General features: G+C 39.3%; 1 protein-coding gene across 3 annotated transcripts in view; it reads right to left on the minus strand.

Moving 5' to 3' along the window:
• Positions 1–623: 623 nt before the first annotated feature.
• LOC124150117 (high affinity cAMP-specific and IBMX-insensitive 3',5'-cyclic phosphodiesterase 8B-like) overlaps positions 624–27,599 on the minus strand; it is a 263,092-nt gene continuing 236,116 nt past the window's right edge. For all 3 annotated transcript variants that reach the window (XM_048392389.1, XM_048392388.1, XM_048392393.1), the window contains 17 exons: positions 26,791–26,850; positions 22,289–22,346; positions 19,853–20,020; positions 18,823–18,963; positions 17,525–17,613; positions 15,234–15,331; positions 14,651–14,730; positions 13,679–13,849; positions 13,335–13,386; positions 11,399–11,534; positions 9,467–9,665; positions 7,909–8,039; positions 7,357–7,443; positions 6,755–6,893; positions 5,506–5,679; positions 3,646–3,775; positions 624–2,485 (listed from right to left, as the gene is read on the minus strand). In XM_048392389.1, coding sequence (XP_048248346.1) covers positions 2,325–2,485; positions 3,646–3,775; positions 5,506–5,679; positions 6,755–6,893; positions 7,357–7,443; positions 7,909–8,039; positions 9,467–9,665; positions 11,399–11,534; positions 13,335–13,386; positions 13,679–13,849; positions 14,651–14,730; positions 15,234–15,331; positions 17,525–17,613; positions 18,823–18,963; positions 19,853–20,020; positions 22,289–22,346; positions 26,791–26,850 — 2,074 coding nt within the window. In that variant the 3' untranslated portion in view covers positions 624–2,324. The remainder of the gene's footprint in view (positions 2,486–3,645; positions 3,776–5,505; positions 5,680–6,754; positions 6,894–7,356; positions 7,444–7,908; positions 8,040–9,466; positions 9,666–11,398; positions 11,535–13,334; positions 13,387–13,678; positions 13,850–14,650; positions 14,731–15,233; positions 15,332–17,524; positions 17,614–18,822; positions 18,964–19,852; positions 20,021–22,288; positions 22,347–26,790; positions 26,851–27,599) is intronic.

The following is a 27,599-nucleotide window of genomic DNA, read 5'->3' on the forward strand; positions in this document are numbered from 1 at the left end:
ATGAATGCAGAATTTTATATAGACACCTGAGAAATTTAAAATAAAAGGTGAAACATAATATACCCATAAGTGCCAGCAAGTTTGTATACAAAAGATTTCTTCATCAATTATGCATTTTAAAATCCCAGGAGTCGTATTTCAAAAGCGTTACGAAAAACTGACCCAAATAATGACATCACTGTATGACCCTGAAGACTTGCACATACCTGCAATGTTACCTGGAGAAGACTATCTTCTTGGGGTACTTCTCAGGCAGTAGGGTAGAAAAATATGTCGCCCATTATTATGTTCTCCAAGAAAGACCCTTCACATTTTTACATTTAGTTCTAGTGATTTGGTGGGTGCTGTTGCTTACAGAGTATTTCTAGATATGAACTATGATAATTACGGTATTCAAGAGGAGAGTTGGGTTTCTCAGATGTGAAATGATTTCCTTTATGTCTGATGTCATCACGGATTTCCAGTGGTCAATTCATATAATTTTCACAGCTATTTTGCCCTTTACGCCAAAATTTAATCTTTCCAGTGGTCAATTCATATAATTTTCACAGCTATTTTGCCCTTTACGCCAAAATTTAATCTTTCCAGTGGTCAATTCATATAATTTTCACAGCTATTTTGCCCTTTACGCCAAAATTTAATCTTTCCAGTGGTCAATTCATATAATTTTCACAGCTATTTTGCCCTTTAAGCCAAAATTTAATCTTTCCAGTGGTCAATTCATATAATTTTCACAGCTATTTTGCCCTTTACGCCAAAATTTAATCTTTCCAGTGGTCAATTCGTATAATTTTCACAGCTATTTTGCCCTTTACGCCAAAATTTAATCTAGACCTCTAGACTGGTTATTCTCTTGCACTGACAATATATGTGACCAACTATGAGACAAGGGACCTTATGGGTGAAAAAATCACATATTGTCTTCTTAATCTATCTGAATACTATGGTATCTTAGGACCATAAAAATCAATTCATAATCTTCCATTGATGTTTATTACTGAGATGCATGGCATCAAACATTTGGACTCACTTTCTGCAAAGTCCCATTTTCAGACATAAAACTATTTATGTTATGGTTGCAGTTTTTAAATATAATGTCTGCTTAACTGAAAGTAGACATGGATGCTGAAATGTTTTGTCATGGTCTTTTAACCTAACAAACTAACGAAAGAAAAATAGGATATTTTTAACAGTCTGCACAGAAGTTCGCTGACGTCAAACGTACTAGTCAAACGTCAAACGTCTTTCTTTGAGTCACACCACAATTGTATCCCAGTACCCATAAAGTCCCTTTTCTCCAGTTGGATCCCATATATTCACTAATCATGCTTATCTTACAATGTCGGGTCTGAGTGAATTTGGTCTTTGAAGTCTGTGTCCTTAAAAAAGGAGACAGATTCACTTATAAAATTGCCTCACTTGACTTCATTACCATGACTATTTGTCCTTATCCTGGAACGACAGTAATTTCAAAATAAATAATCACATGACAAAATACTTGGCCTTCTCTCCTTATAAGACAGGATTGAAAACTTCTTATTAAATCCTCATGTCCATAGCATAATAAAAGACGTAAAGCTATGATGAATGGACATGGCCTGCTGTCCAGTCCCAGGATGACCATCTGGTGGCTGTAGTCTCATCCACTGTGGTGACTTCATCATATTCTGCCTTAACCAGGACTGTTTCTGTAAATGCAGTGACCTATCGCAGCTCCTTGATGAGGCCTTGATGGTCATACGTCTCGGCAACGGAGACGATACAACCAGTTGCTCCAACATGGAGGGATGGGATAGAATTTACATTCACAAATATATATATATACTCCTTCAAACAATTTATACAATCACATTTCTCTGTAGGTATTGCGTCTAATGGAACACTTTCCAAGGAAAGATACTGTTATGATCCAACACAGCCCATTTGTAGGTCATTGTAGTACTTTCTCCAAATTGTGCAGTTCTTGATCTGGTATCTGTTTGGATGGAATCAAATATTTCCTTGATAAAACCATCATTCTTGAAAGACTTCATTCTTCCCGTTGGCATTTTGAAATAGGTGTATTAATTTCAGCATTACTTCCTTCAAGAATTAAAACAACCATCACACGCACAAGAACAACTTCAATTTCCATTTTTCACATACAGAAATATATCCTCCCAGATACAAAATAGTTGTGGGCAAGTAGTATCTAGGCTAGAAGTTGAATTAGTCTTGAGGTGAATATCTCCTTCCTAGCCGACTAGAAGATGGCTGCCATCAAATGTGGCGCTCTCTTAACAGGGAGGTAAGTAAGACGTGTTGCCAGGAAGATGGAGGCTAGATCATGTTTTGCCAGAATCGGCGTCTATGCTGTCCTGTTCACTACAGTCATCTTGGATGCTGTTGTCCTGAGTTTCCCCCTCTTTCTCCATCTCTTCCTTTTCCTTCCAGTACTTGTAGTTGTCCTGGAGATTTGACATCAGCTCTGGGATGTCACTGAATTCTGCAATACAGGACACACACTTGACTGTATGAACCACTCAACACTCATACTTATGGCTACAAGCATTTTCTTAAGTATTTGGTTTACAAATTAGCCATTTCACAACTCTAACTTGTTTCAAAAATATTTTTTAGAAAGTATTTTTCTTTTGGTGGAGTCTAGTAACTAATGTCAGTAATTAAAATTACTTCAAGGCAGGTAAACATAGGAAGGGACGAAATACATTGACGTGTCATAAAACAACACATTGACATGTACTTTCACGTCAAGGCTTTCTTATTTCATTCAACTGTACTTTTATAAGATGTAATTAAAATATCTTTGCACAATTTATTCATATTTAAGGATCTACCACTGACCCTATGGTTTTGGATAAGAAATCTGAAAACAATTGACAAAAATATATCTAAGTTAGGCAAAAAAACTTAAAAGATCAAGCAATGTTTTAATCAAACACAAATGCTATGCTCATTTGCACCAAAAAAACATGTGCCTGAAAGTTACTATGCAAGAATATAAAGTATAGCAGGTTACTATTAAATCAAAGTTTATCAGACATATGAAATTATTTTTTCTTAAATGATCTAAATAATTATCAGTTGGGAGAAAGCAATTCAACAAAATACTTGTTCCACATTATTTTAAAATTTAGGGTTAACCAAATATTTTATAAGTAAATAAACTTTAGTTTACCATATCCAACTATCCAAGGATCTTTTTTTCAAAATTTAAAGAATTCCAGGGATCACATGTAAATAATAGTCTGAATAAATTTGAATAAGTTATCTCCAAAGCAAGAATGACCTTTCCTGTTCTGATTGTCATTAGAATCACAGTCACTAGTACTTACGATCCACTGACCTCTTCTTGTTCCTGTTCTGATCATACTACAATCACAGAACTAGTACTTACGATCAACTGACCTCTTCTAGTTCCAGTCCTGATCATACTACAATCACAGTACTAGTACATATGATCCACTGACCTCATCTTGTTCCTGTTCTGATCATACTACAATCACAGTACCAGTACTTACGATCCACTGACCTCTTCTTGTTCCTGTTCTGATCATACTACAATCACAGTACCAGAACTTACCATTGCCCCACGTATTCCTACCCTGACTCAGGTCTTACTTCAAGCACACTATAAGTACTTACGATCCCATGCTTCAAACATGGTCTGGATGAAGACGTCAATGAAGCTGGTTTGAGATTTGGGTATACTGCAGGACTTGCGGTCAAACACCGGCATCACTACAGGAAGCTTCCGATCCTTCTCCTCGTCGGTCTGGAATGTGATGGTGGGAGTGAGAAGCTGACCAGAAAAAGTCTGTTTTGCTTGTCAGAATGGGTATAAATAGAACAATCATGTTTGTTTGTTTGTTTGTAGTTTAATGCCACACTCAGCTATATGACGGCGGTCTGTAAAAAATCGAGTCTGGACCAGACATTCCAGTGATTGACAACATGAGCATCGATCCACACAAGCGAGCCTGACCACCCAATCCCGTTAGTCGCCTCTTACGACAAGCATTTAGTCAGTCGCCTCATGGCAAGCATAGGTTGCTGAAGATCTATTCTACCCCAAATCTTTACAGGCCAGAACAATCATGTACAACAAGGAGATAATTGTTAAATAACAACAAACCTAACAGGCACAACACTGTTGAATCAATGTCAGGCGTCATTGTTGAAAAGTCAGTGATTTCTGGTTGGATCAGAAAGATGTGATGATGATGAAATGTCAACATTGAACAAACATCAGATATCAGATGTATTGAAACAATGCCGTGCTTAATGTTTGAATGGCATTGATTCTCAGTTTGATTGAAAAGTTGAACTGACGTTGAAACAACATCAGATATCAGTGTTGAAGTTATAGATTTCAACATATTTTCAAATATCAAAAGGCCAATGTTGAATCAATGTTGGTAAAATCTTTTTCAGCGTAGCTTCCTCAGATCAACCAAATTTCAACACTGACTTAATTGCATGTGCCTGTTAGGTATTGTATAATGTTGTACTATCAAATATACCAAATGCCAAATCTGAGACAAACTTGTTAAAAACATTGTGAGTGAGTTGAGCTTCATGCCATTTTGTACACTACGTCTGTTATATGATGGCATGTCAGCTCAATGTGGACAGTAAAGTGACATAGATTGTAGACATACTACATATCACACAATAAATATGAGCGTATTCTGTCTAAATTAGACCTCCTCCATGGTCTAGTGGTAGAGCGTCCACCCGGTTTGATCCCCGACCGCGTCATACCAAAAGACGTTAAAAGATGGTACTTGCTGTTACCCCTGTCGTTTCGGAGTCAGTATACTGTGTCTGAGTGGGGTATTCATGGTAAACTGTGACATGGTATCTCTGTGCACTAGCACTATAAATCATCAGTCTGGACTAGTACACAGGCATGCATGTCGGCATGTAAGTGCAATAATCTTAGAAGCAACTTTAAACCCCATTTCACCTCACCTGTCTAAATTCACAAAAGAAACGTCTAATGTTGATTTATACCGGCCAGCTTTTGAGACCTATAATTCTACCATGATATTGAATGATGACCTAATTTGATTGGTTAATTCAACTTAGTTTGATGTGGTTAATGAGCCATATCTACCACTGACCACATCACTGCAGTGATTATGTGCATAAGAAAAAGAGTCGGTTTTACAAAAGGCATTTAGTCATGGTAGAATGTAGATAAACCTAATCTGTTTATTAATTTTGAGGTGGTTTATCGTCGTTTAAATGTTTCATTTAAGAGTGTTTAAACAACGATGAACCACATCAAAATATAAAAGAGAATAGGTTGATCTCATCATTCAATTACAGTCGAACCTCGTCGGTGACCTGGAAAAAATTGAGTTTTCCGGAGTTTGAGACATCGGGGGAATTTTATGCTTAATTTGGATATTTGGGACAACCAGGAATTTGACACATCCAAGTTTGACACAACGAGGTTCAACTGTACATAGCCCACCAGGAGGAAGGAGCACCACCAACCTGACTAAAGTACTCCTCAGCTATTCTCTTGGCCCACTCCACACACAGGTCGATGGGGCGTACAGGGTTGGAGACATCAGCACACTTGATCAACATCCTCTTGATGAGGATGCGGTTCTCCGGGGTCGACAGCTGGGCCACGGACAGCAGCGTGTCATGAGATGTGTGACTGCTCTGTAACAGAAGCAGGGCATCCTTGACATTTACATCGATCATTTAAGCAAAAACATTCTTGAAATATAAGTCACAAATATGAATAATAATGTTTCTAATAAGCCTCTTTTTCAATCAGACAAGTTTTCTGAATTTTGGAAAGACAAGGTCTTCGTCGATATTCCAAGGGGTGGGAGCCAAATCAAACAAAACCTGGCAAAGCTGATTTGAGGTTAATAATCTTGTCAAGACAAATACTATAGGGTACACACAAGTGCTAAACATGAAGGTGATCTAGCTCTAACACAATGTACAATTCATAGGGAGTTTATACAAGTATATAATGTGAATGAGCAGCTTAGGAATTGTTCTGTCCGATTGGGAAAAGTTTGACCTTAGCCCTGGCAAAATGTTTTTAGATACACATATAAAACGATCTGGTGCATACACAGAAGTTGACTAAAGTTCTATTTTAATTCAAACATATAAAAGTCAGAAAGAATGGGTGTAGTAGTCAAAAAGAACTGCTTACATTAGTGACTTGTAGTTAAACATAGAGTTCCAGATAATTTTTGTCATTAAACAATATATCACATGACTAACCATGGGTCCGGGTAGTCCTGTGGGTACCCGGGTCCTACTCAGTACCCACCCGACACAAGTACCCAAGTTACCCGTTCAAGCCCTAGAAGTGATACACATAAGGAAGAGAATTTATGGATGTCAACTTCTTTATTATGAGTAACACAACATTTCAGAGTAGATGCTACTCCTCCATCAAATGATCATTCACCTGATGAAGGAGTAAGTATATACTCCGAAACGTTGTGTTCCTCATAATAAAGAAGTTGACATTCATAAATTCTCCTCCTTAACAGCTACCAAACAGCACAAAAGGACTAACTACATAAAGATTGTGGAATAGAATAATGTCCTACGACAGGAACTGTGACTAACAGAATCACAAGCCAAGATCACCATCGTCAAACTGATCCTACTTCTATAGCAGACGGCCAGCTCTAAATCATATGTGTGTATTGTTTGGTACTTTGTTTTCCTTGTATGGGACACTAGATACAAAGACCACGTGACATACCTCCGACATCTCCTCCTCCGACCGGAGGGAACTTTTGTTGATGCTATTTACAAACTTTGACAAATGCTCAAAATGCTGCTTCATTTCGGTAGCCAGGACCATGTCGATTATCATCTGACGCATCTGGCGATACTCGTCCCTGAAACAGTCACCGTCAGTAAATTTGGGGAAACAAGCAAAATAGACCTTTTTTTCAAAAAGAAGGGATGCACATCTTTTTCTAAAAGAGGTGGTGCACTTAAAATACATAGAAGCTGGATGGCAAGTAATTCACAAGGAAACAATTTACAGTTACAAGCCAAAACTTAGTTAAATAATTGTTATTTTTGTATAAAAAATGCAGCCAAATGATTCAGTTACATATAAGCTTCAAAAAGGGGGAATCTGCACTCCGGCACCCCCCTCTGGATCTTCCTCGTATGGCAAACAAACCCTTGAACAGTATGGCAGCTATAGCACAAAGGTCTTATGTTTTGAGTTGCAGGTTGCTCGTGAAGTAACTCTTCAGTTTATTGTGGCAACTTAAGCAATCTGTTGCAATCAGCATGTGTTGGAGAAAAGGATTATAGTGTCTTCACATGGTAAAATATTGATGTACTGACTTCTCAAGGTTTTTGAAGATGTTGACATTCTCATCCCTGTGTGTCAGCTGGAATGCAAGCGCTGCATGATGGTTCTCCAACACAGCCCTGAAAACAACACAACAATTAGGAATTTTGCTATGTGTTTTCTAGAAAATGATTTTATTAATTCTTTCATTAACTCAGAACATCATAAAATAACTTTATTAAAACTCTGCTATGATATGCAATGTTATACAATTTTGACTGTTATCCTTTCATAAATGTACAAAAAATGCAAAAACAACCTTAACATTATCCAAATTTGACCTTTCTGATATGTGTTAAAAATGCATTAATCATATAGATTTATATGAAATTGACAATTTTGGCCTTCAAGGTAGTAATCCCCAGATGAGTACAATGTGTGAAGTTCATTTCTGATGTCCCCCGCCATCATGATATTGTTGGAATACTGCTACCATACTCACTCACTCACTCACTCACTCACTCACTCACTCACTCACGGTAGTTCTAATTTTGAAAGGGTTATTCATGCATATAACATGAATGCTACTTATGCAGGCATCTTACACATCATTATAGAGAAGAGCAAGACTATTGCCGTCGTTGATGAGGAACGCATTTGTTCTGGCAGGGTGGTCAACATCGTGGATGACAGCAGCAATCAGAGCTGCAACTTCATCACCTTGGTCGAACACATTCTGTAAGAAATACACATGATCAGTAGAGTCAGGTTTAACATTTCCTTGAACACTATTACAATTACTCCACTTTGAGTCAGCATACCGTATTTGCCGTAATAAAGACATCGCACTTAGACAATTGGGTGTTTGTTAAAACCATAAACAGCGAGTTAAATTTGTTTTCAGAGGTAAAGTGAACAAACTTCACTACAGTACTGTTTTCCATCATATACACACGAAAAAACTGACTGGCTTGTAAATGTTTTAAGCAGCTCTTTGGGCTGTGGATGCTTTTTACAGCGACTACAGCATCTACAGAGCATGTGGGGTAACACCCTCGGCAGCCCTAGACACACCCTACATCACACTGGATCTACCAGTGAAAAAAGGCTCTTCTCTGTTGACTGGGGTATTATTGCCTTGCCAGAAAGTTCAGTGTAGCTACAAGTGATCACCCTACAGGATGGAGCTAAGTGTGGCTTAAAGGGAGATAACTCTGTATGGCATGACGCAAATATGAGCACATGGCCCCCTTAATATCTACAAGTACTGCTATTGGTGGATGATTTGCCATTGAATATATTTTCTTTTGTAATGTACAGGTAATTACACTAAAAAAATCAGATCTATATATCCATCTTTAAAATGAACCTTTTAAAATAGAATCATGTCCAGTTTACTTGATTATTGAATGAGTGAGTATGGTTTTACGCCGCTTTTAGCAATATTCCAGCAATATCAGGGCGGGGGGCACCAGAAATGGGCTTCACACATTGTACCCATGTCGGGAATCGAACCCGGGTCTTCGGCGTGACGAGCGAACGCTTTAACCACTAGGCTACCCGACCGACCCTTGATTATTGAAAGAAGGCTTTAGTAGTCGACATATCACTTGTGCAACACATGCAGCGAGTGAGTGAATGTTGTTTTATGAAGCTATCAGCAACATTCCAGCTCTATCACTGCATCCAGTAAGTCAGGACTAAGAGTGTGATCCAGGTATATTGTTGGATCACACACACCGCAGCAGTAATACATGTGTGCTGGAAGTCCTTGAAACAGGTTCGCTGACTTGGTTCAAGCATGTCATCGATCCCAATTGTGTGGATAGATGCTTATGGTATCAATCACTGCATTGTCTGGTCCAGACTCGATTATTTACAGACCAGAGGGTGGGTACCCGGTAGGAGCAGATTGTAATGGGACTGTTAGCACCTGACAGGCTGCTTGGGTTTTGCACTCCCTACGGAGCCTGGAGGAATGATAATCGGGTGAACACTGATCCAGTGACCAAGGTCATAATAAGATCTATCATGGTCGTAGGGTATTTCAGTAGTTATAAATTGGGAAGTGTGCTATACAAATTCGTAATGATGATGATGATGATGATGATGATGATGATGATGATGATGAAGGGATGATTTAAAGGGAGATAATTATCTGACCTTGACTCTCTCCTTATCCAGGAAGTATGCCGTAGCATGAAGAACATCGGCTGCATGCGTGGAGTTATGATAAGGGTTGCAGGCATGGTAACTGGCTTCAATCAACTGTAACCAGTTCGTCAGACAGGTTTCACTGATATTCAAATACTCGCACACTCCAAACCGGGAAAATATTTGTAAACCTAAAAACACTAGAGGTCTGAAAACAAGAAAAAAATGTAATTAGTCAAAAATCAGAATGGAAAGATCTTATATTCTTCGTATGCTTCATGTACATATTTCCTGTAAACTGATGATAAGACATTCTACATGTAGTGTGTGGGTCATTATAAATAAATCTGAAACCATCCCTAATGATCAGTTTCTTGCCTGTAATATGATTGGTCATTCACAGGCCCAATACATCTGTACATAAGTAGACTCACATGCTGTGGAATAAGGTCAGGTGAAGTGAAGTGGGGTCTAACGTCGCGTCCAAGATTATATCACTGACATAGCGACGTGCATGCACGTGTGTGTGTGGCTGCTTGTACTAGTCCTGACTGATGCCAATTTATAGTGCTAGCTCACTGAGATACCATGCCACAGTTTAACATGAATACCCCACTCAGACACAGTATACTGACTCCGAGCCAACCAGTCCTTGTTTTAGCCCCTTAATGCCGAGTGTCAGACAGGGTAACAACAAGTACCACCATCTTTTAACGTCTTTTGGTATGACACGGCCGGGGAGCGACCCTGGGCCTTCCACTCTTCAGGCAGACGTCTACCACTAGACCATGGAGGCGGTCTTGTGAAATAATGAGTTTGGTCGTAACCATATGAGTACATTATGCCCTTCTTCGGGCATCGTCATTACATAAATGTTTTCTCCATGATTTCTCAGGTAGAACAAACTATATACCATATTCAACGTAATAACCGCCCAGGGTGCTTTCAAAACTAGAAATAGGGGGCTCTTATTAGAATATAATTTTGGTGAAAGAGTTGAAAGATTGTAAATTTCGTGGTTTATGCTGACAGCTGTGAAATGATACAAAAGAAAAGTCTGTGCATATTATACACGACATATATATTTTTCCAGAATTTAATTGCCCATACTTAAGGGTGCATATAACACACGAGTGCGTATTATACACGAATAAATATCTTGTGTACATTGATCAATTGGAAGGGTGCTAATTGGGATTGTTCACTAGCCAATATAATAGCAAATATCACTGTGGGCACTTATTACGGGGGGGGGGGGCGCTTATTACGTCGAATATGGTAACCACTTACTGATACCTATCTACTCTACAATAAAACATGTTCAGTGTTTATCCTTACAAACATTCAACTCAATTGCAATGTAAGGCTTAAAAAATAAAAGAATTGGTTCTCAGGCAATGGCTTCAAAAATATAGTGTGAGCGGGCAGTGTTTTTTGTTTGGTTGTTCAAACTAGTATGTAACCAAATAAACAGTACAATCAACCTGGGAAAGGGCCTCCCTTAATAAATGTATTCCTTGATGAGTAAAATACTGGAATACAGTATTTGACTACCGTTGGACTTGGAATATTTCAGGATTATTTGGTTGTTTTTTTTAAATGGGAATAAAAATGAAGCATGCAGCTAACTTTGTGATGATGTGTGTGGTGCCTGAGAACCAAGACTACTATTTTTTTTCAGCCTAATGTCCAATTTCAAAATAATTAGTGACTGAAGATGGCAATCCATTCTGTCTCCTTAAAGGCAAACAATTCAAAATATTGCAATAATTAACAATATGCTATAATCTGGCAAGTACTTTATAAAAAATAGTAAAAGTGAGAATAATTATTTGGGAGTGTGTTCAAAAAGAGGTGAGTTATCACAGACTCAAATCACAGCAAAAATAAACATCGCCTATTTTGAAGGCGCCCCCTGATAATTGCAAAGGAAGTTTTTACCTTTTATTGGTGCCTTTCTCCAACTCTATTATATGAAAGTCCCAGGATTTCTCATTCTCTAGAATTGCCTGTATGTTTTCTGGTATCTGCGTCAGGGCAGTCGGACTAGACGGAATGTGAGCATGGGGATGGTGAGCTGAGGACATAGAGGTCACCAAGGTCACCACACAAAACAACATGTCGACCTCCGCTGAACTTTAACAACCTGTCATTTGGGGCTGACATTTGAGGTCTGAATTAGTCTTGAACAATACCCAGTATTATGTATAGCTTCATCTATCAGTTCAAATGATACATCTCACATACACAGATGATACAGAGAAATAATGCTGCTCCCATGGATGTGATTCTAGCATCTCACCACGCTCCCTACAACTCGTGAAGATCCGGGGTAGATTAGGTCTTCAGCAACACATGCTTGCCGTAAAAGGCGACTATGCTTGTCGTAAGAGGCGACTAACAGGATCGGGTGGTCAGGCTCACTGACTTGGTTGATGTATGTCATTGTATCCCAATTGCGTGGATCAATGCTTATGATGTCAATCACTGGACTGTCTGGTCCAGACTCGATTATTTACAGACCGCCGTCATATAGCGGGAATATTGCTGAGTGCGGCGTTAAACAACAAACAAACAAACACACTCCCTACATGCAACACCATCCGCAACCCCTTTCACTCACTCACTCATGCACGCACGCATTATAGACAATCATGCCCAGTAAACATATCAACCACACATGCAGCAAAGCTCAAGAAATGCATGACAATAGCCAATCTCATTAAAATAAGATCTTAGTTCTCGCTACTGGTAAACAAAGATCTGAGGACATCCTATTAGGGGTCACGTCAGAAGGACCTTTCATCCAACCAATCAGAGTGTCGCTTACCAGATGATGAAAGTGACAGTCAGAATGTGATTTCTAATCATGCAACCTCGTAAACTTTAACATGGGGTATTCCGAACGATCGTTACAGGCTTAACGACTGAATCAATACAATCTAGATCATCTATTAGCCATTCCAGAATGTTCTTTTGTTCAGGTGTGAAGTTTCAAATGTTAATCGAGAATTTCTCAATATTTGTTTCGAGGCGTAGTCGCCACTTTGAAATTAGTACCATAAAGCACGAGAAAGCTGCCTTCTGATTGGCTAATGTCTACTTCTTGTCAGTCATTCCATTGGTCGGTCAAAGTTTGCGCAAGGTCGGTCTGACGTGATCCGTAATGGGATGTCCTCAGATCTTTGATTAGCAGTACCGCGAACTAAGATCTGATTTTAATGAGATTGGACTATAGCTGATCTAATATCCATATCCTTCTTTATACAGTTACGTGGACCCATTGTACGTTGAATGAGTGAGTGAGTTGGGTTTAACGCCGCTTTTAACATTATTCCAGTTATATCACAGCGTGTCAGCTTAATGTGGGAGGAAAGCCCGAAGTGATGCAGGTCTTAGACGTTTACCACTTCGGTGAAACCCACGAGCACAGGTATGGTGCTGACAAACCTAGAAACATAATCGGGGTGAACTGGGATTCGAACCCACAATCATAGGTTTCTGGCATGTCCAGGGGACGCAACTCTGCACAGCGATTCGCGGCGCCTTAGACGACTGGGCCACCCATGCCCCCCATTGTAAGTTGAATAAAGATATAATACAACCATTGGCAGCACTATCAAATGCGTATTTTTTTAAGAAGGGTAAGCTGTTCAAAGATACACAGATTCTTAATGATCACCTGTCTGTTGAGTTGAGTGAGTGGGTTGGTTTTAAGCGAAGTCAAACAGTATTTCAGTGATATCCCTAATATTGCTAAAAACCTCACACGTCCATTGATTTTAATGACTTGTCACGCGTTGTTCTTCGTAATATCAACTGTAGAAGCACTACAGATAAAAGTTAACATTAACAGAAAAATAGATGCTCAACTTACTTGTTTTGGGTATATGTGTATCGTGACCTGAGAGTCGACGTTTCATGTTTTGCTGAAATAAAAAAAATAACATAGTGAAATACAGTCACAGTTAAGTAATTGATATCTGTTCAGATGTTGTAACATATACTCTAAAATAATATCAAAAGACCCAAAAAATGAAATTGCAATCTACAATGCCTCACATTATGTGCATGTCATTTCTAAGTGGATAACATCAATTCTAATTTTATCTATTTCAAATGTATTTACAGAGAAAATGTGTGAAATATTTGGGTTGCTATAAAACCAATGGAAAATGCACGACCTTGACCTCATAAACATAGCAAGGTTTCTTCACTCACTGATACTAAACCGCCAACAAGGTCAGAGGTCATGGGGTCCTCATCCTTCATACGTTGAGCAAAGTATGGTGAGTACAACTCGCTGGTGCGGAGGATGTCCAGTACTCGGTCCAGGGACTGGACCACTGTCAGCGGGCAGTTCTCCTGGGCTGCGTTGATGATGTTTATCACCTGAAATGTTAATGAGTGAGTGAGTGAGTATGGTTTTATGCTGCTCTTAGCAATATTCCAGCAATATCACAGCGAGGGACACCAGAAATGGGCTTCACACAGTGTACCCATGAGGGGAATCGAACCCAGGTCTTAGGCATGATGAGCAAACGCTTTAACCACTAGCCTACCGGACCGCCTCTTGAAATGTTACTGATATGTAATTATGAACCAATATAATTCAAAATAAATATCACTGGCTCTAAGGGACTGGTCATTTATTGTAGCGGTGGATGGGCCAGTGGAATTGGTCTTAGAACTGAACCCACACCCCCACCACCACCCATTTTATGCGACATTATTTTAATGCCCCCCACACCAATACATGTAACATTTTTCATGACCCTCCTCCCTCCATCTTCCTATACTTAACTACCAGACCCTAAATAATTTCCAAATTTATCAATTTTTTATTTGAAAAAATACAACTGTCATTTTTTTCTGGCCCCACCCATATTAATGTTATAGATTTTGGCGACCCCCTCCTCTTTCGCTGTGTCATTTTTTCATGATACTGAGAGTTAAATGAATGTGAAACTAGCTGAAATTAAGCCTTAAAACTGTTGCTTATAGGTATTGTGTGTACCCAGAATGGTGTTTAAAGGTATTGTGTGTACACAGACAGGTGTTTATAGGTATTGTGTTAAATGAATGTTACCTGACCCACTGCACAGAAGCCCCTGTTTTAAACAGGAAGTCCTTATAGGTATATTTGCACTGTATCCTGTTCATGAAGATATACATTACTCTCTCATAGCCCACCTTTGTAATCGGAGCCTCTATTGTCATGGAGTGTATCCGCGCTACAGACTCCCTTCGCTTGGGGAAGCCGTGGATTCCACCTGGAAATTAGCAAGGACAATGTTTATATATTCACAGTTCCCTTCCCTCCCTATTCCCATACCCACCTGCCCTAATAAATGTCACCTCAACAACTTCGAGACCAATCTGCTGCATGATCTGTACAAGCGCCCCTTCATAACACCAGATCCAACATTTACATGACAGTCCATTTTTTCTTCTGTATACAGCAACAAGAAATGGTATATAACTGCCTTGTAACTTTTATTGCAAAAACACTAGTTTCATCAACTTTTTCAACATCTGTTTGATCTCTGACAACAAAGTTAATTTGGTGTGTAATTTTAATAAGCACCCCGACTTTGTCAGTTTTAAAAGTGCCCGGGATGCTTATTACAGCGACTACTGTAACTGTGTTATAATCCTAGTGTGAGAGTCTGAATACAACGTTACATCTTTACTTTTGTGTATCAAACAATGACTATTTTGACACTGACTGGAAAACGTAATTTGGGCAAGGTCATGTGACTACAATGCAACTCACCATTGGCTAGTGGGGTGTAGTCGGAGTCCTTGACTCGGTCCATGTGCTGGGAGAGATCTAGTGGAGATGTTCTTACTGACACAAATTGACAAATTTTCCTGAAATTAGGGAAATGAACATATTCATTAAGATTTTCCACTTTGTTGGAGAAAAACCTACTGTGCTTTCAATTCATAGGATTCAGATTTGGTCATGAATGCCATGTCATGGTAGAATATGGTTTTATGCTGGTCAGCAGCATCAGACGTTTAACTCTGGGTTTGGATGAGACAGTGAGAAATGTCCATCCCTTGGCATTATAATGACACAACAATAATCTGGGTGACCATGGCGATAGCTGGACACAAGGGCTGCCCTGGAAGTACAAAGCTGATGACAGCCATAAGCAATAGTCAATATCACAGTGAGGTTGCCATGGTTGCAGAGTTTGACTTTTAGCATCACTGCTCCACTCAAGTGTGTCATGTGGTACCAGGGCAACAATGGCCTCCATTCAAGTGTTTCATGTGGTACCAGGGCAACAATGGCCTCAACTCAAGTGTGTCATGTGGTACCAGGGCAACAATGGCTTCCACTCAAGTGTTTCATGTGGTACCAGGGCAACAATGGCTTCCACTCAAGTGTGTCATGTACCAGGGCAACAATGGCTTCCACTCAAGTGTTTCATGTGGTACCAGGGCAACAATGGCTTCCACTCAAGTGTGTCATGTGGTACCAGGGCAACAATGGCTTCCACTCAAGTGTTTCATGTGGTACCAGGGCAACAATGGCTTCCACTCAAGTGTTTCATGTGGTACCAGGGCAACAATGGCTTCCACTCAAGTGTGTCATGTACCAGGGCAACAATGGCTTCCACTCAAGTGTTTCATGTGGTACCAGGGCAACAATGGCTTCCACTCAAGTGTGTCATGTACCAGGGCAACAATGGCTTCCACTCAAGTGTTTCATGTGGTACCAGGGCAACAATGGCTTCCACTCAAGTGTGTCATGTACCAGGGCAACAATGGCTTCCACTCAAGTGTTTCATGTGGTACCAGGGCAACAATGGCTTCCACTCAAGTGTGTCATGTACCAGGGCAACAATGGCTTCCACTCAAGTGTTTCATGTGGTACCAGGGCAACAATGGCCTCAACTCAAGTGTGTCATGTGGTACCAGGGCTACAATGGCTTCCACTCAAGTGTTTCATGTGGTACCAGGGCAACAATGGCTTCCACTCAAATGTTTCATGTACCAGGGCAACAATGGCCTCCACTCAAGTGTTTCATGTACCAGGGCAACAATGGCCTCCACCCAAGTGTTTCATGTGGTACCAGGGCAACAATGGCCTCCACTCAAGTGTGTCATGTGGTACCAGGGCAACAATGGCCTCCACCCAAGTGTTTCATGTGGTACCAGGGCAACAATGGCCTCCACTCAAGTGTGTCATGTGGTAACAAAGGGCCTTAGACTAACTCATTGTTTCAGAGGGTACAAGTGTAACATTGGGAGTGAATAATCAAATCCAGTTCTACAACATGGTCAAGAGTACTCCAACTTCATCACTGCCCCTAAATTGACGTCTGGACAAAAGACAAACCAGTGAGCACCAATTCACATCACGTCACTGGGGAATCCAAATGCTCCGGATTCCCACCCTGGGCCACAACAAGGTAGTCAATGAACTTAAAATAGTGCATCATACTGGAGATCTTTAAACCCAACAAGGAAGTACAATGCAAGGAATACTGTTATGTACACAAGTGTTAATACCGGTAAACACTTTTATGCATCCCACATTTGTTATTCATTAAAAAGTAACAAGACCTGAAGAGCAGGATACAATAAGTTTAATACTGATAAGAGAAATGACTCTGCTCAAAGTTCAGATAAAGTTTGGGCAGGTCAGTGTGAAGGTCACCTCTGGGTGAGATCACAAATAGAAGACAAAAGTTTACAGACGGCCATGACAGTAATAAACCCAATATACAGTTATCTTGTCAATGTTCGCTTGATTCTGATGACACAACAAACATATTGGGTAGTTTAGGATCACAAGGATGCACAGTGAGTGAGTGAGTGAGTGAGTGAGTGAGTGAGTGAGTGAGTGAGTCTTTTACACTGCTTTTAGAATTATTTCAGCCTTTTCGTGGCACGGGACACCAAGACATTACTTGAGTGTGTGATTTGGGTTTTACACAGCTCCTAGCAATATTTCAGCCAAATCACAGTAAGAAACGCCCAGATCATATAATGGTCATATATAGTTCATACATTCATGGATAAAAGAATCATCAGAAAATATTGGCTTACCCCCCTGGTCCTAATACTGGTGCCACCCTACAGTGGTGCGGTATCGTCTCCCCACTTTTCCTCCTTGTGTGATAAGTTCCTTCCCAATACTGAATGTGAAGGAAAGCATGGAATACAACATAGAAAGTTACAAGTATATCCTTCATAATTTGATATCCTTGTTTGCCTTAAGCTTTACCTGTTTTGAGTTGAAAAACATTTATCAATAGTTCAATAAAAAAAATGATATGCTGGATTAAGTGACCTAATTTCCTTGTACATTACATTTAACTTTTATTTTTAATGTGAAGCTTACATGGTATACAGCTTTTCCATTGGACGAAAGGTCTGTCACATGACTTTGAAACTGAAGTTATTAAGTGTATGAACGACACATTTTGATGTGCATACATTTTTCATGAGATGGTATTCTTGGAATGACGTAAACACTGATTGACTACTTCCACATTCCTGGGGAAACTCCTGGGAATTCCCTAGCACGAATAAATACAGAAGCGTTGTTTCCTATCATTCAGACCCTTTAATCTTGAACTTAGCATTTTGGCAGACATTGCGATAAATCTAAGAGTTTAACTACATCCTAATGATGAAGAAACTCCAACCTATAGTAGCATCGACTAAATCCGTGTCTAGGCTGATGGTGACAGTATAAGACTATCTATGAATTAACCTTAGCATCTGTTTGACAAATCTTTACAATCATCTTTCAATGATCGACCAATTGATCAACGATGACTAACACTTGTAATTCCCACAGGTTTATAAACAACCTCGAACATCTCTCCCGTCACGTTTATCATGTCGGCCATTTCGATGTCGTGTGCTAGATGTTAATGTATTACAACATGCTGTCATTTTGACTGACTTACTGAAGTATTTCTTAACACACCCTGTTCATTCTAATGATGACAATATTTGAATATATTTGCTGTAAACAAACTACAAAAGATGTCACTGTGAGCATACATACGCTCATGTCACCTCTCCTAATAAGGAACTACTTCATTCTGCGATACAGCTGGTTGTTGTATGGCTGTCAGTGTAAACATGAAGTCGAAAGTACTAATTAAATTGTGTATAGATCTACTTCCTTAGAGGTAAAAAATAGTGACATAAAAAATGATAAGAACTGACTTTCACTTTGTGTGAGTTTATTGGAGTATGAATGATAGCCAAATTATATGAACGACGGAGCTTGCAACGACAATCATACAGTTTTGCCCTCAGTCGATGATGCCAAGTCCACACATATGGATCATCCTGAGATAAGAGAGTAAATATTAGGTACAGAAGCTCACCTTCCCCTTCTTCAGCTGCCCATTGATGGTTTCTTGCAGGTCAGGTTTATTTTTATCGGACCTTGGGAGTTCCCGTGCATCCTGGCCACACACCTCCTCGCTTGTGTAGCCCGTCAGGCGTTCGTACCCATGATTCACATACTGCGTGAGAGAAAGTTATACATTAATACACTCAGTCTCGGGGAAAAAGCATCGATCGGCGCAGGCAATTGACCATCACAGCAAGTTCGATAAGTAATTACAAGAACTCTATGTTTGTTTGTTATGTTATTATATAAGATAGCTATGGGATAAATCGCAGAGAGCAATGATGTATTAAGCGTGGTTTATTTTATGATAAAACATTGTTCTACCATGATGTCATTTCTGGAGATACGAACATGCACTCGCAACTTGATGACATCATAAATTGGACGTTGTTGTTTTTGAGAGGGAAGTGTCTAGTGAGTTGTTCCCCATAGATGTGACTGGACAGCACATATGAACGCAATGGCAGAACAATCGCATCCAAAAGTGGTAGAGATATGACTATCGGTATTGGGGGAAAAGGTGCAGATAATCAACGTGAAAATTGTGAGAATACCAAACTTAACCCCCCTGTACATAAAACAGAGTTGTCCGACATTGCCAAGGTCAGATCATATTCAGGGAGACATCCTTATTTAAATATGGGTACATGTTTTTAAAGCTTGTGTAATTTATTGACATCCTTAAAGAGCTGTACATAATGTTGATATCTCATATAAGAAATAAACGACTCATGGTCGTTGTTTATCATACAATAAAACACTGCAGGAAAAATAAACCACTCGGGGCTCGCACCTCATGGTTTATTCTCCCTGTATTGTTTTATTGTACGATAAACAATACCCACTCGTCGTTTATTTCCTAAATAAAGATTTGTATCATTACAAATAGTACATGAAGCAGTGTAGCACCACTTGTGTCAATGCCTCAGAATCTCAGATGCAAAGGGAAATGGACAACTCCACAAGTTGATGGTGCTGCAGAGCCAAGAACAGTATCTGACCTGAATTTCATTCTCTTCATTAGTAATCTCCACAGCATCAGACACATTGTCTAACGCTGTGAAGAGGGCGATGCAGGCCTTCAGTTTGATCTGGGAGCGAACCTCGCCATGCTCCAGTGACAGCAACTCGTTGATGCAGCTCCCAACATTTGTCTTCTCTATGTATCTCTGCAAGAAGTATATGTAATAAACATCAAGGTCTTACGCGTTGTCTTATTTCTCTATGTATCTCTGGAAGAAGTATACGTAATAAACATCAAGGTCTTACACGTTGTCTTATTTCTACCTCTGTCACAATGAAAGAGAGATGTAATTTTTGTATAAAACATGTTTTTTATTGATAGGGTTACACAAAGTGTTCCTACATTTAACACTATCATATACCACCAACATTGTACAAATTAAATCTACAACAGCACAGATGATCCGGTAGGAGCTCTTCAACAGAATTATCTGGTCAAGATAACTCGCCACTGAAATGAGTGTCTGCAGGTCATTGAACTGAGTAAGTCCTTCATGACTACAGTGCCTTTGATTGACATGTTCAGAACACTGACCTTTGAAAAGAAAATGGGCACCCTCCCCCCAACCCTTCCCCCCAGGTAATGGACCAATACATATTGCCATCAATAAAACAAGCCATTGAGTTGACTGCATCAGCACTATTGCTGAATCTACTACAGTTATTTCTACCACTGTGCACACTCCATTTTCTCAAAAGAATTATTATGATATTATTTTGCAACTTTTTTATAACATAAGTGGCCTCTCATGAAGAAAATTGGTGCTTAGTGAAGTCTGACTGGAATGGACTCATTATCTTCCAGTCTGCAATGTGGAATCATTTCCTACTCTGTGCCATGTGCCTCTGCAAGCATCTGTTAGCATCTCTATCTCAGGGCTAACACTATCTGGTAGCTGTGATAGGTGTCAGCTACTCCAAGCAGAGAGAAAACAGCATCTCCAGGGAACTGCCAAAATATGTTTGTTGTTATCTGAAATTTGGTACTTGTGATTCAGGCATTGAAATTGGACTTTGGGTTTTAAGTTTGGTGTTGCAATTACTTTGCTACTTATACTGATGGACAGAAATAAGGGAACAGGTTTTAAAGAATGCATTTGTTTTACATAGCCATATACATTTAGCCAGAACATGATCCCAGATTATACGGCAGTTTAGTGACATTCATGATTCTATAATTTTCCTCAGGGTTAGGTTCTGTTCAAATCTGTTGGATTCCAGGATAGTGAAGTGTCCCATGTTTGTCTTAAGAACCCACTTATGAGGACTGGGTGGTAATTTGTCACCCATGTGTCATCATGCCCCATCTTCCTGAGGCAAGGTTAACTGACTGTAGAAGTCCAGTTTCCACCCTTGCCGAACTAGGCTGGAATTTCCGGGTTCATTCGTACCGCCACCAGCGGCTATTATGAGTTATGTCCCTTCTATGTCCCTCCTATTGACCAATCAGATTCCACAACTCATATCACTTGCATTTGCTTTAAACAAAATGGTGTTGGCCATTCAAGACGATCTGATTGATAATCAAGATCTATATTGTAATAAAACGTGTCTTTCTTAAAAAAGTGCATCAAATCATGTGAGCACCTTGACTAAAAACATGAAAAGATTTGGAAAATATCTGTTGATGCTAAGTTGACGCAGAGACCAAATCTATTATAGGTCTCTTGTTGACGACACACATGCCTTTCAAATCCTGCAATTGACCAAAATCTTCACAGCAGTTTACGAACCGGATGTCAATTTCATTACTCGATTTTGATTGGACTATGCATAAACTCATAAGTCCTGCCAAAATGTAACTCCACAATTCCAACCTAGTTCGGCAAGGGTTGAAAGTGGACTTTTATAGTCAGTTAACTCCCTTGCCTTAGGAAGATGTGGTGCCCCAATAACGTGGATTGTTACTCATGCCAGGTACAGCAGGACTGCCTGGCCATCTTTACAGACTGCTGGGTAGATCTAGAATATTGCTGACTGTGGCATTGGTCAACATTCATTCATTCTTGTCTCAACATGAATACAGCTTAAAAATTCTTCTGCCATACTTGTATGTGTTTCCTAACTTTTGTCCATCAGTATATGTGGAAAGTTCGGATACTTGAAGTCTTGTTGGATTCTTAGATCTGTGGCTTATTATCTGTAGAGGATGTTACCATGACATGACCAAACCATGAATAGTGAAAAGGTTAGATTTTGTATAAATACCAGCCTAAAAATAAAACTGGTCCGATGGAAGGAGAAGCCTCGATAGTTGGATAGTGAAGAGGTTTTGAACACAACGGTGTCCCTGTTCGTTTCTAACAACTAGGACACTGTGTCCCAGATTAGAGCCCAAACATATATGTGGGGGTGCAGTGATTCAGCGGAGTGACTGCAGTGGCAGCTGGCGTGAGGCATTAGGAATTACTTACTCTGTTGAAACCTGATTTCAGTAGCTGTAATATGGAGGGTTCTTCTTTGTCTGTGGTGCTGGAAGTGAGACACAGATATATGTACTTCATGTATCTTAAACGACTTGTTCTGAACTGTCAGAAACAACAACAGTGAAACTTTTAATGTCCTCACCATTGGGGTATTCATTAACATCAGTTGGGTATACATTAACACTAGGGGGGTATACATTAACACCAGTAGGGTATTGTTAACACTAAGTGGGATATACATTAACACCATTGGGGTATTGTTAACATCAGTAGGGTATACATTAACACCAGTAGGGTATTGTAAACACTAAGTGGGGTATACATTAACACCATTGGATAATACATAAACACCATTGGGGTATACATTGACACCAGTGAGGTATTGTTAACACTAGTGGGGTATACATTAACATCATTGGGGTATACATTAACACCAGTGGGGTATACATCAACACCAGTGGGGTATACATTAACACCATTGGAGTATACATTAACACTAGTGGGGTATACATTAACATCATTGGGGTATACATTAACACTAGTGGGGTATACATTAACACCATTGGAGTATACATTAACACTAGTGGGGTATACATTAACACCATTGGGGTATACATTAACACCAGTGAGGTATTGTTAACACTAGTGGGGTATACATTAACATCATTGGGGTATACATTAACACCAGTGGGGTATACATCAACACCAGTGGGGTATACATTAACACCATTGGGGTATACATTAACACCAGTGAGATATACATTAACACCATTGGAGTATACATTAACATCATTGGGGTATACATTAACACCATTGGGGTATACATTAACATCAGAAGGGTATACATTAACACCAGAAGGGTATACATTAACACCAGTGAGGTATACATTAACACCATTGGAGTGTATATTAACACCAGTGGGGTGTACATTAACACCAGTGAGGTATACATTAACACCATTGGAGTGTATATTAACACCAGTGGGGTGTACATTAACACCAGTGAGGTATACATTAACACCATTGGAGTGTATATTAACACCAATGGGGTATACATTAACACCATTGGAGTATACATTAACACCAGTAGGGTATACATTAACACCAGTGAGGTATACATTGACACCAGTAGGGTATACATTAACACCATTGGAGTATACATTGACACCAGTAGGGTATACATTAACACCATTGGAGTATACATTGACACCAGTAGGGTATACATTAACACCAGTGAGGTATACATTGACACCAGTAGGGTATACATTAACACCATTGGAGTATACATTGACACCAGTAGGGTATACATTAACACCATTGGAGTATACATTGACACCAGTAGGGTATACATTAACACCAGTGAGGTATACATTGACACCAGTAGGGTATACATTAACACCATTGGAGTATACATTGACACCAGTAGGGTATACATTAACACCAGTGAGGTATACATTGACACCAGTAGGGTATACATTAACACCATTGGAGTATACATTAACACCAGTAGGGTATACATTAACACCAGTGAGGTATACATTGACACCAGTAGGGTATACATTAACACCATTGGAGTATACATTGACACCAGTAGGGTATACATTAACACCATTGGAGTATACATTAACATCATTGGAGTATACATTAACACCAGTAGGGTATACATTAACACCAGTGAGGTATACATTAACACCATTGGAGTATACATTAACATCATTGGAGTATACATTAACACCAGTAGGGTATACATTAACACCAGTGGGGTATACATTGACACCAGTGGGGTATACATTGACACCAGTAGGGTATACATTAACACCAGTGGGGTATACATTGACACCAGTAGGGTATACATTAACACCATTGGAGTATACATTGACACCAGTAGGGTATACATTAACACCATTGGAGTATACATTGACACCAGTCGGTGTTACATATAACAAATTTATGTCATCACAGCAATTTCATGTCTTTTGATCTATGTCTGTAACTGTAATATTCAATGTTTAAAAACATTTTCATTTCATGAATAAATTAATCAAACACAAATATAAACATGAAAGTGAGCTATTACTTGATCTGAAAACAGAAATATATCTATTTTGATAACCCTTAAATCCCAGTGTTTGTCAGTATTTTCACAACCCACCCCACAGATGCCAAAGTGCCAAAAATGTTTGTCTTTTGGAAAAACATGAACATTATCAGTGTTTTTATACTTAAATAACTGTCCACACGTCCATTTGTTTCAAAACCAACACACTGAACTAGTCCCAACATCCCCTGAGCCTGTCATGATATAATAGCGGCTCCCTTGATTGTTGGCCTCCATTTAAACAAAATATCAATACCAGTAAAGCAGTTCTTCCTTACCTTCCTGTATTATAGACATCTCTCTGTGTCATACAACAAAACTGCTCTGACATGTTTGAGGGTGACAGTGCAGCCTTGACAGGTTATTACTGACAATTACCGTATTCGACGTAATAAGCGCCTAGGGCGCTCTCAAAATTAGAAATAGGGGCTCTTGTTAGAATATAATTTTGGTGAAAGAGTTGAAAGATCGTAAAGTTTGTGGTTTATGCCGACAGCCTGAAATGATACAAAAGAAAAATCTGTGCGTATTATACACAACAGATATATTTTTCCAGAATTTAATTGCCCGTAATTAAGGGTGCACATAACACACGAGTGCATATTATACACAAATAAATAAGTCTTGTGTACATTGATCAATCAGAAGGTGCTAATTGGGATTGTTCACTAGCCAATAAATGTATTAGCAAATATCACCGTGGGCGCTATTAGAGCGGGGCACTTATTACGTCGAATATGGTATGTTCCCTTTCTTAACTCACAGACACTATCTTAGTTATGTACAGTTGCAGAACAAATCTGACATCCGGGTCTTTATATTGTCTGCATTTAACATCCATAAGCCTGGCAAACCTGACAGGTAGAATAAGGGTTGCATGGCAATAAAGTCAGAGCCAAATGACAGACAAGCCACTCCTTGATGACAGTAGGTCTCCCTGTCGTAAGCAATGGACCAAAACAAAATCAAACTTCTTACTTTCTGTCTTTTGAATTACACATGGACTTAATTCTATTCTGTTTCATTTCAGATCTAGTGGTTTCATGGACAGCATTGTGTGTCATCAAATATTTTTGCCTTTGGAAGGATAATGAGTTTCCAGTTCTCTCCTTACAACTAGCCAATATATCATACCATTGACTGGGTAAATATGATCTACAATGATAGCAATACTTCTATGGTCCAAGAGATTGTTCTATGATGAAAATCAAACCATTCATGATGCTTCAACTGCAAATAATATGTCGTGAATTTGGTCTTTTTATAATTATTGTCAGAAAGCCATGCCAAATATTAATTCTTTCTAATTCATTAAGTCAAGACATTTTTTTTAATATCAAGATATTGGTAGAACAAAATGAAAGGGAAATTTTTTTATCATCCACTGGATGTTTCAACCTAAATGATGACCTTTCAGTCAAATATATTTTTAATCAAATTGAGACATCTTATACATTTGTCATACTTATAGATACTAATGGCTTGATTTAACTGCCCCTTAATTACAAAATGACAAGAAAAAGACAACTAATAAAAATGTAGAGTATCAGATATTACCGACAAGATGACCTTTAAAGGAATAGAGATAAAGCTGTCTTGTTATGTGTAATTATAGGTAGAGTGAGTGAGTGAGTATGGTTTAACGCCGCTTTTAGCAATATTCCAGCAATATCACGGCGGGGGACACCAGAAATGGGCTTCACACATTGTACCAATGTCGGGAATCGAACCCGGTTCTTTGGCGTGACGAGAAAACGCTTTAACCACTAGGCTACCCGACCGCCCCATTTTAGGTAGAAGTGTTACCACATAGTACCAGGAATTAGTCTGGAGGTTACTTAGTGTAAGAGTGAATATTATCCTACCCTATTTTTATCCCGGGGATGAAATTCTCTTGTGTCAGGATGATTCTCCCTTGTGAATTTGAACCCATACCAGTGTGGCACTTAGGTAGGATACTATACTCCAAAGTAAAACTTCACCCGGAATAACATTTAGGTAGGATATGATCCTTGCTTACAGTAGCACTACAGATGCAGGCTGCAAGCATCAGCATCAGGGTTGGGTATTGAAGTAAACGAATTATGCAAACTTGTAAACAACCAGGATTCAGGAGACAAATGTTTTTGACTTGGATGAGGAAAAGACAGGAAGAGATTTCTTTGCCCATATACTTAAGCCTGATGCTAAAAACCGAGTGAAATCATTATATGAATGCTTTGACTACTTTTGTCTCCTCGCTTACACGAGTGAGGGAGTGAGTTGGTTTTAGCGCCGCTTTGAACAGTATTCCAGATCAGCTTAACGTATACTTACAGTTAGGCATGTCTTCTTAATGTGACCTCCCTCCCCCGTTATACTGAAGCTTATAATGGTATACTGGTATACTTACTGTCCTTTGGTGACTGCGACCAGGACTGTGTGCTCACTGGCTTTGGTGGCTCTTATAGACCTACAAGCATAAACAAATAGAAGGTAAGTTAAACAGAAACGTGGGTGCCTTGTGTCCATCAATAACTGCCAAGTAGACATGACAGTAGGTTGGGCAGAGGTGGATGGCTGTTTGAGGAACTCAAAGAAGCTAGAGTTCTGCTAGTAGAAGTTGGGGTCACTCCTACACTCTGGGTGGCAGTTTGATCATCAGATTTTCGTCTATATTCCACAGAGTCCATAACAGACCAACTGTGTTGTGTAACCTCGACCTTCATCTGTGACAGGCCAACTCTATTGTAACCTTGACCTTCATCTATAACACGCCAACTCTATTGTAACCTTGACCTTTCTCTATAACAGACCAACTGTGTTGTAACCTTGACCTTCATCTATAACAGGCCAATTCTATTGTAACCTTGACCTTTATCCATAACAGACCAACTGTGTTGTAACCTTGACCTTCATCTATAACACGCCAACTCTATTGTAACCTTGACCTTTATCCATAACAGACCAACTGTGTTGTAACCTTGACCTTCATCTATAACAGGCCAATTCTATTGTAACCTTGACCTTCATCTATAACATGCCAACTCTATTGTAACCTTGACCTTTATCCATAACAGACCAACTCTATTGTAACCTTGACCTTTATCAATAACAGACCAACTCTATTGTAACCTTGACCTTCATCTACAACAGGCCAACTCTATATTGTAACCTTGACCTTTATCCATAACAGGAAATGACAGCTATTTCAAGAAAGCC

The sequence above is a fragment of the Haliotis rufescens genome, unplaced genomic scaffold, assembly GCF_023055435.1.
Source record: "Haliotis rufescens isolate VD_foot unplaced genomic scaffold, xgHalRufe1.0.p SCAF_1, whole genome shotgun sequence".
NCBI lineage: Eukaryota > Metazoa > Mollusca > Gastropoda > Lepetellida > Haliotidae > Haliotis > Haliotis rufescens.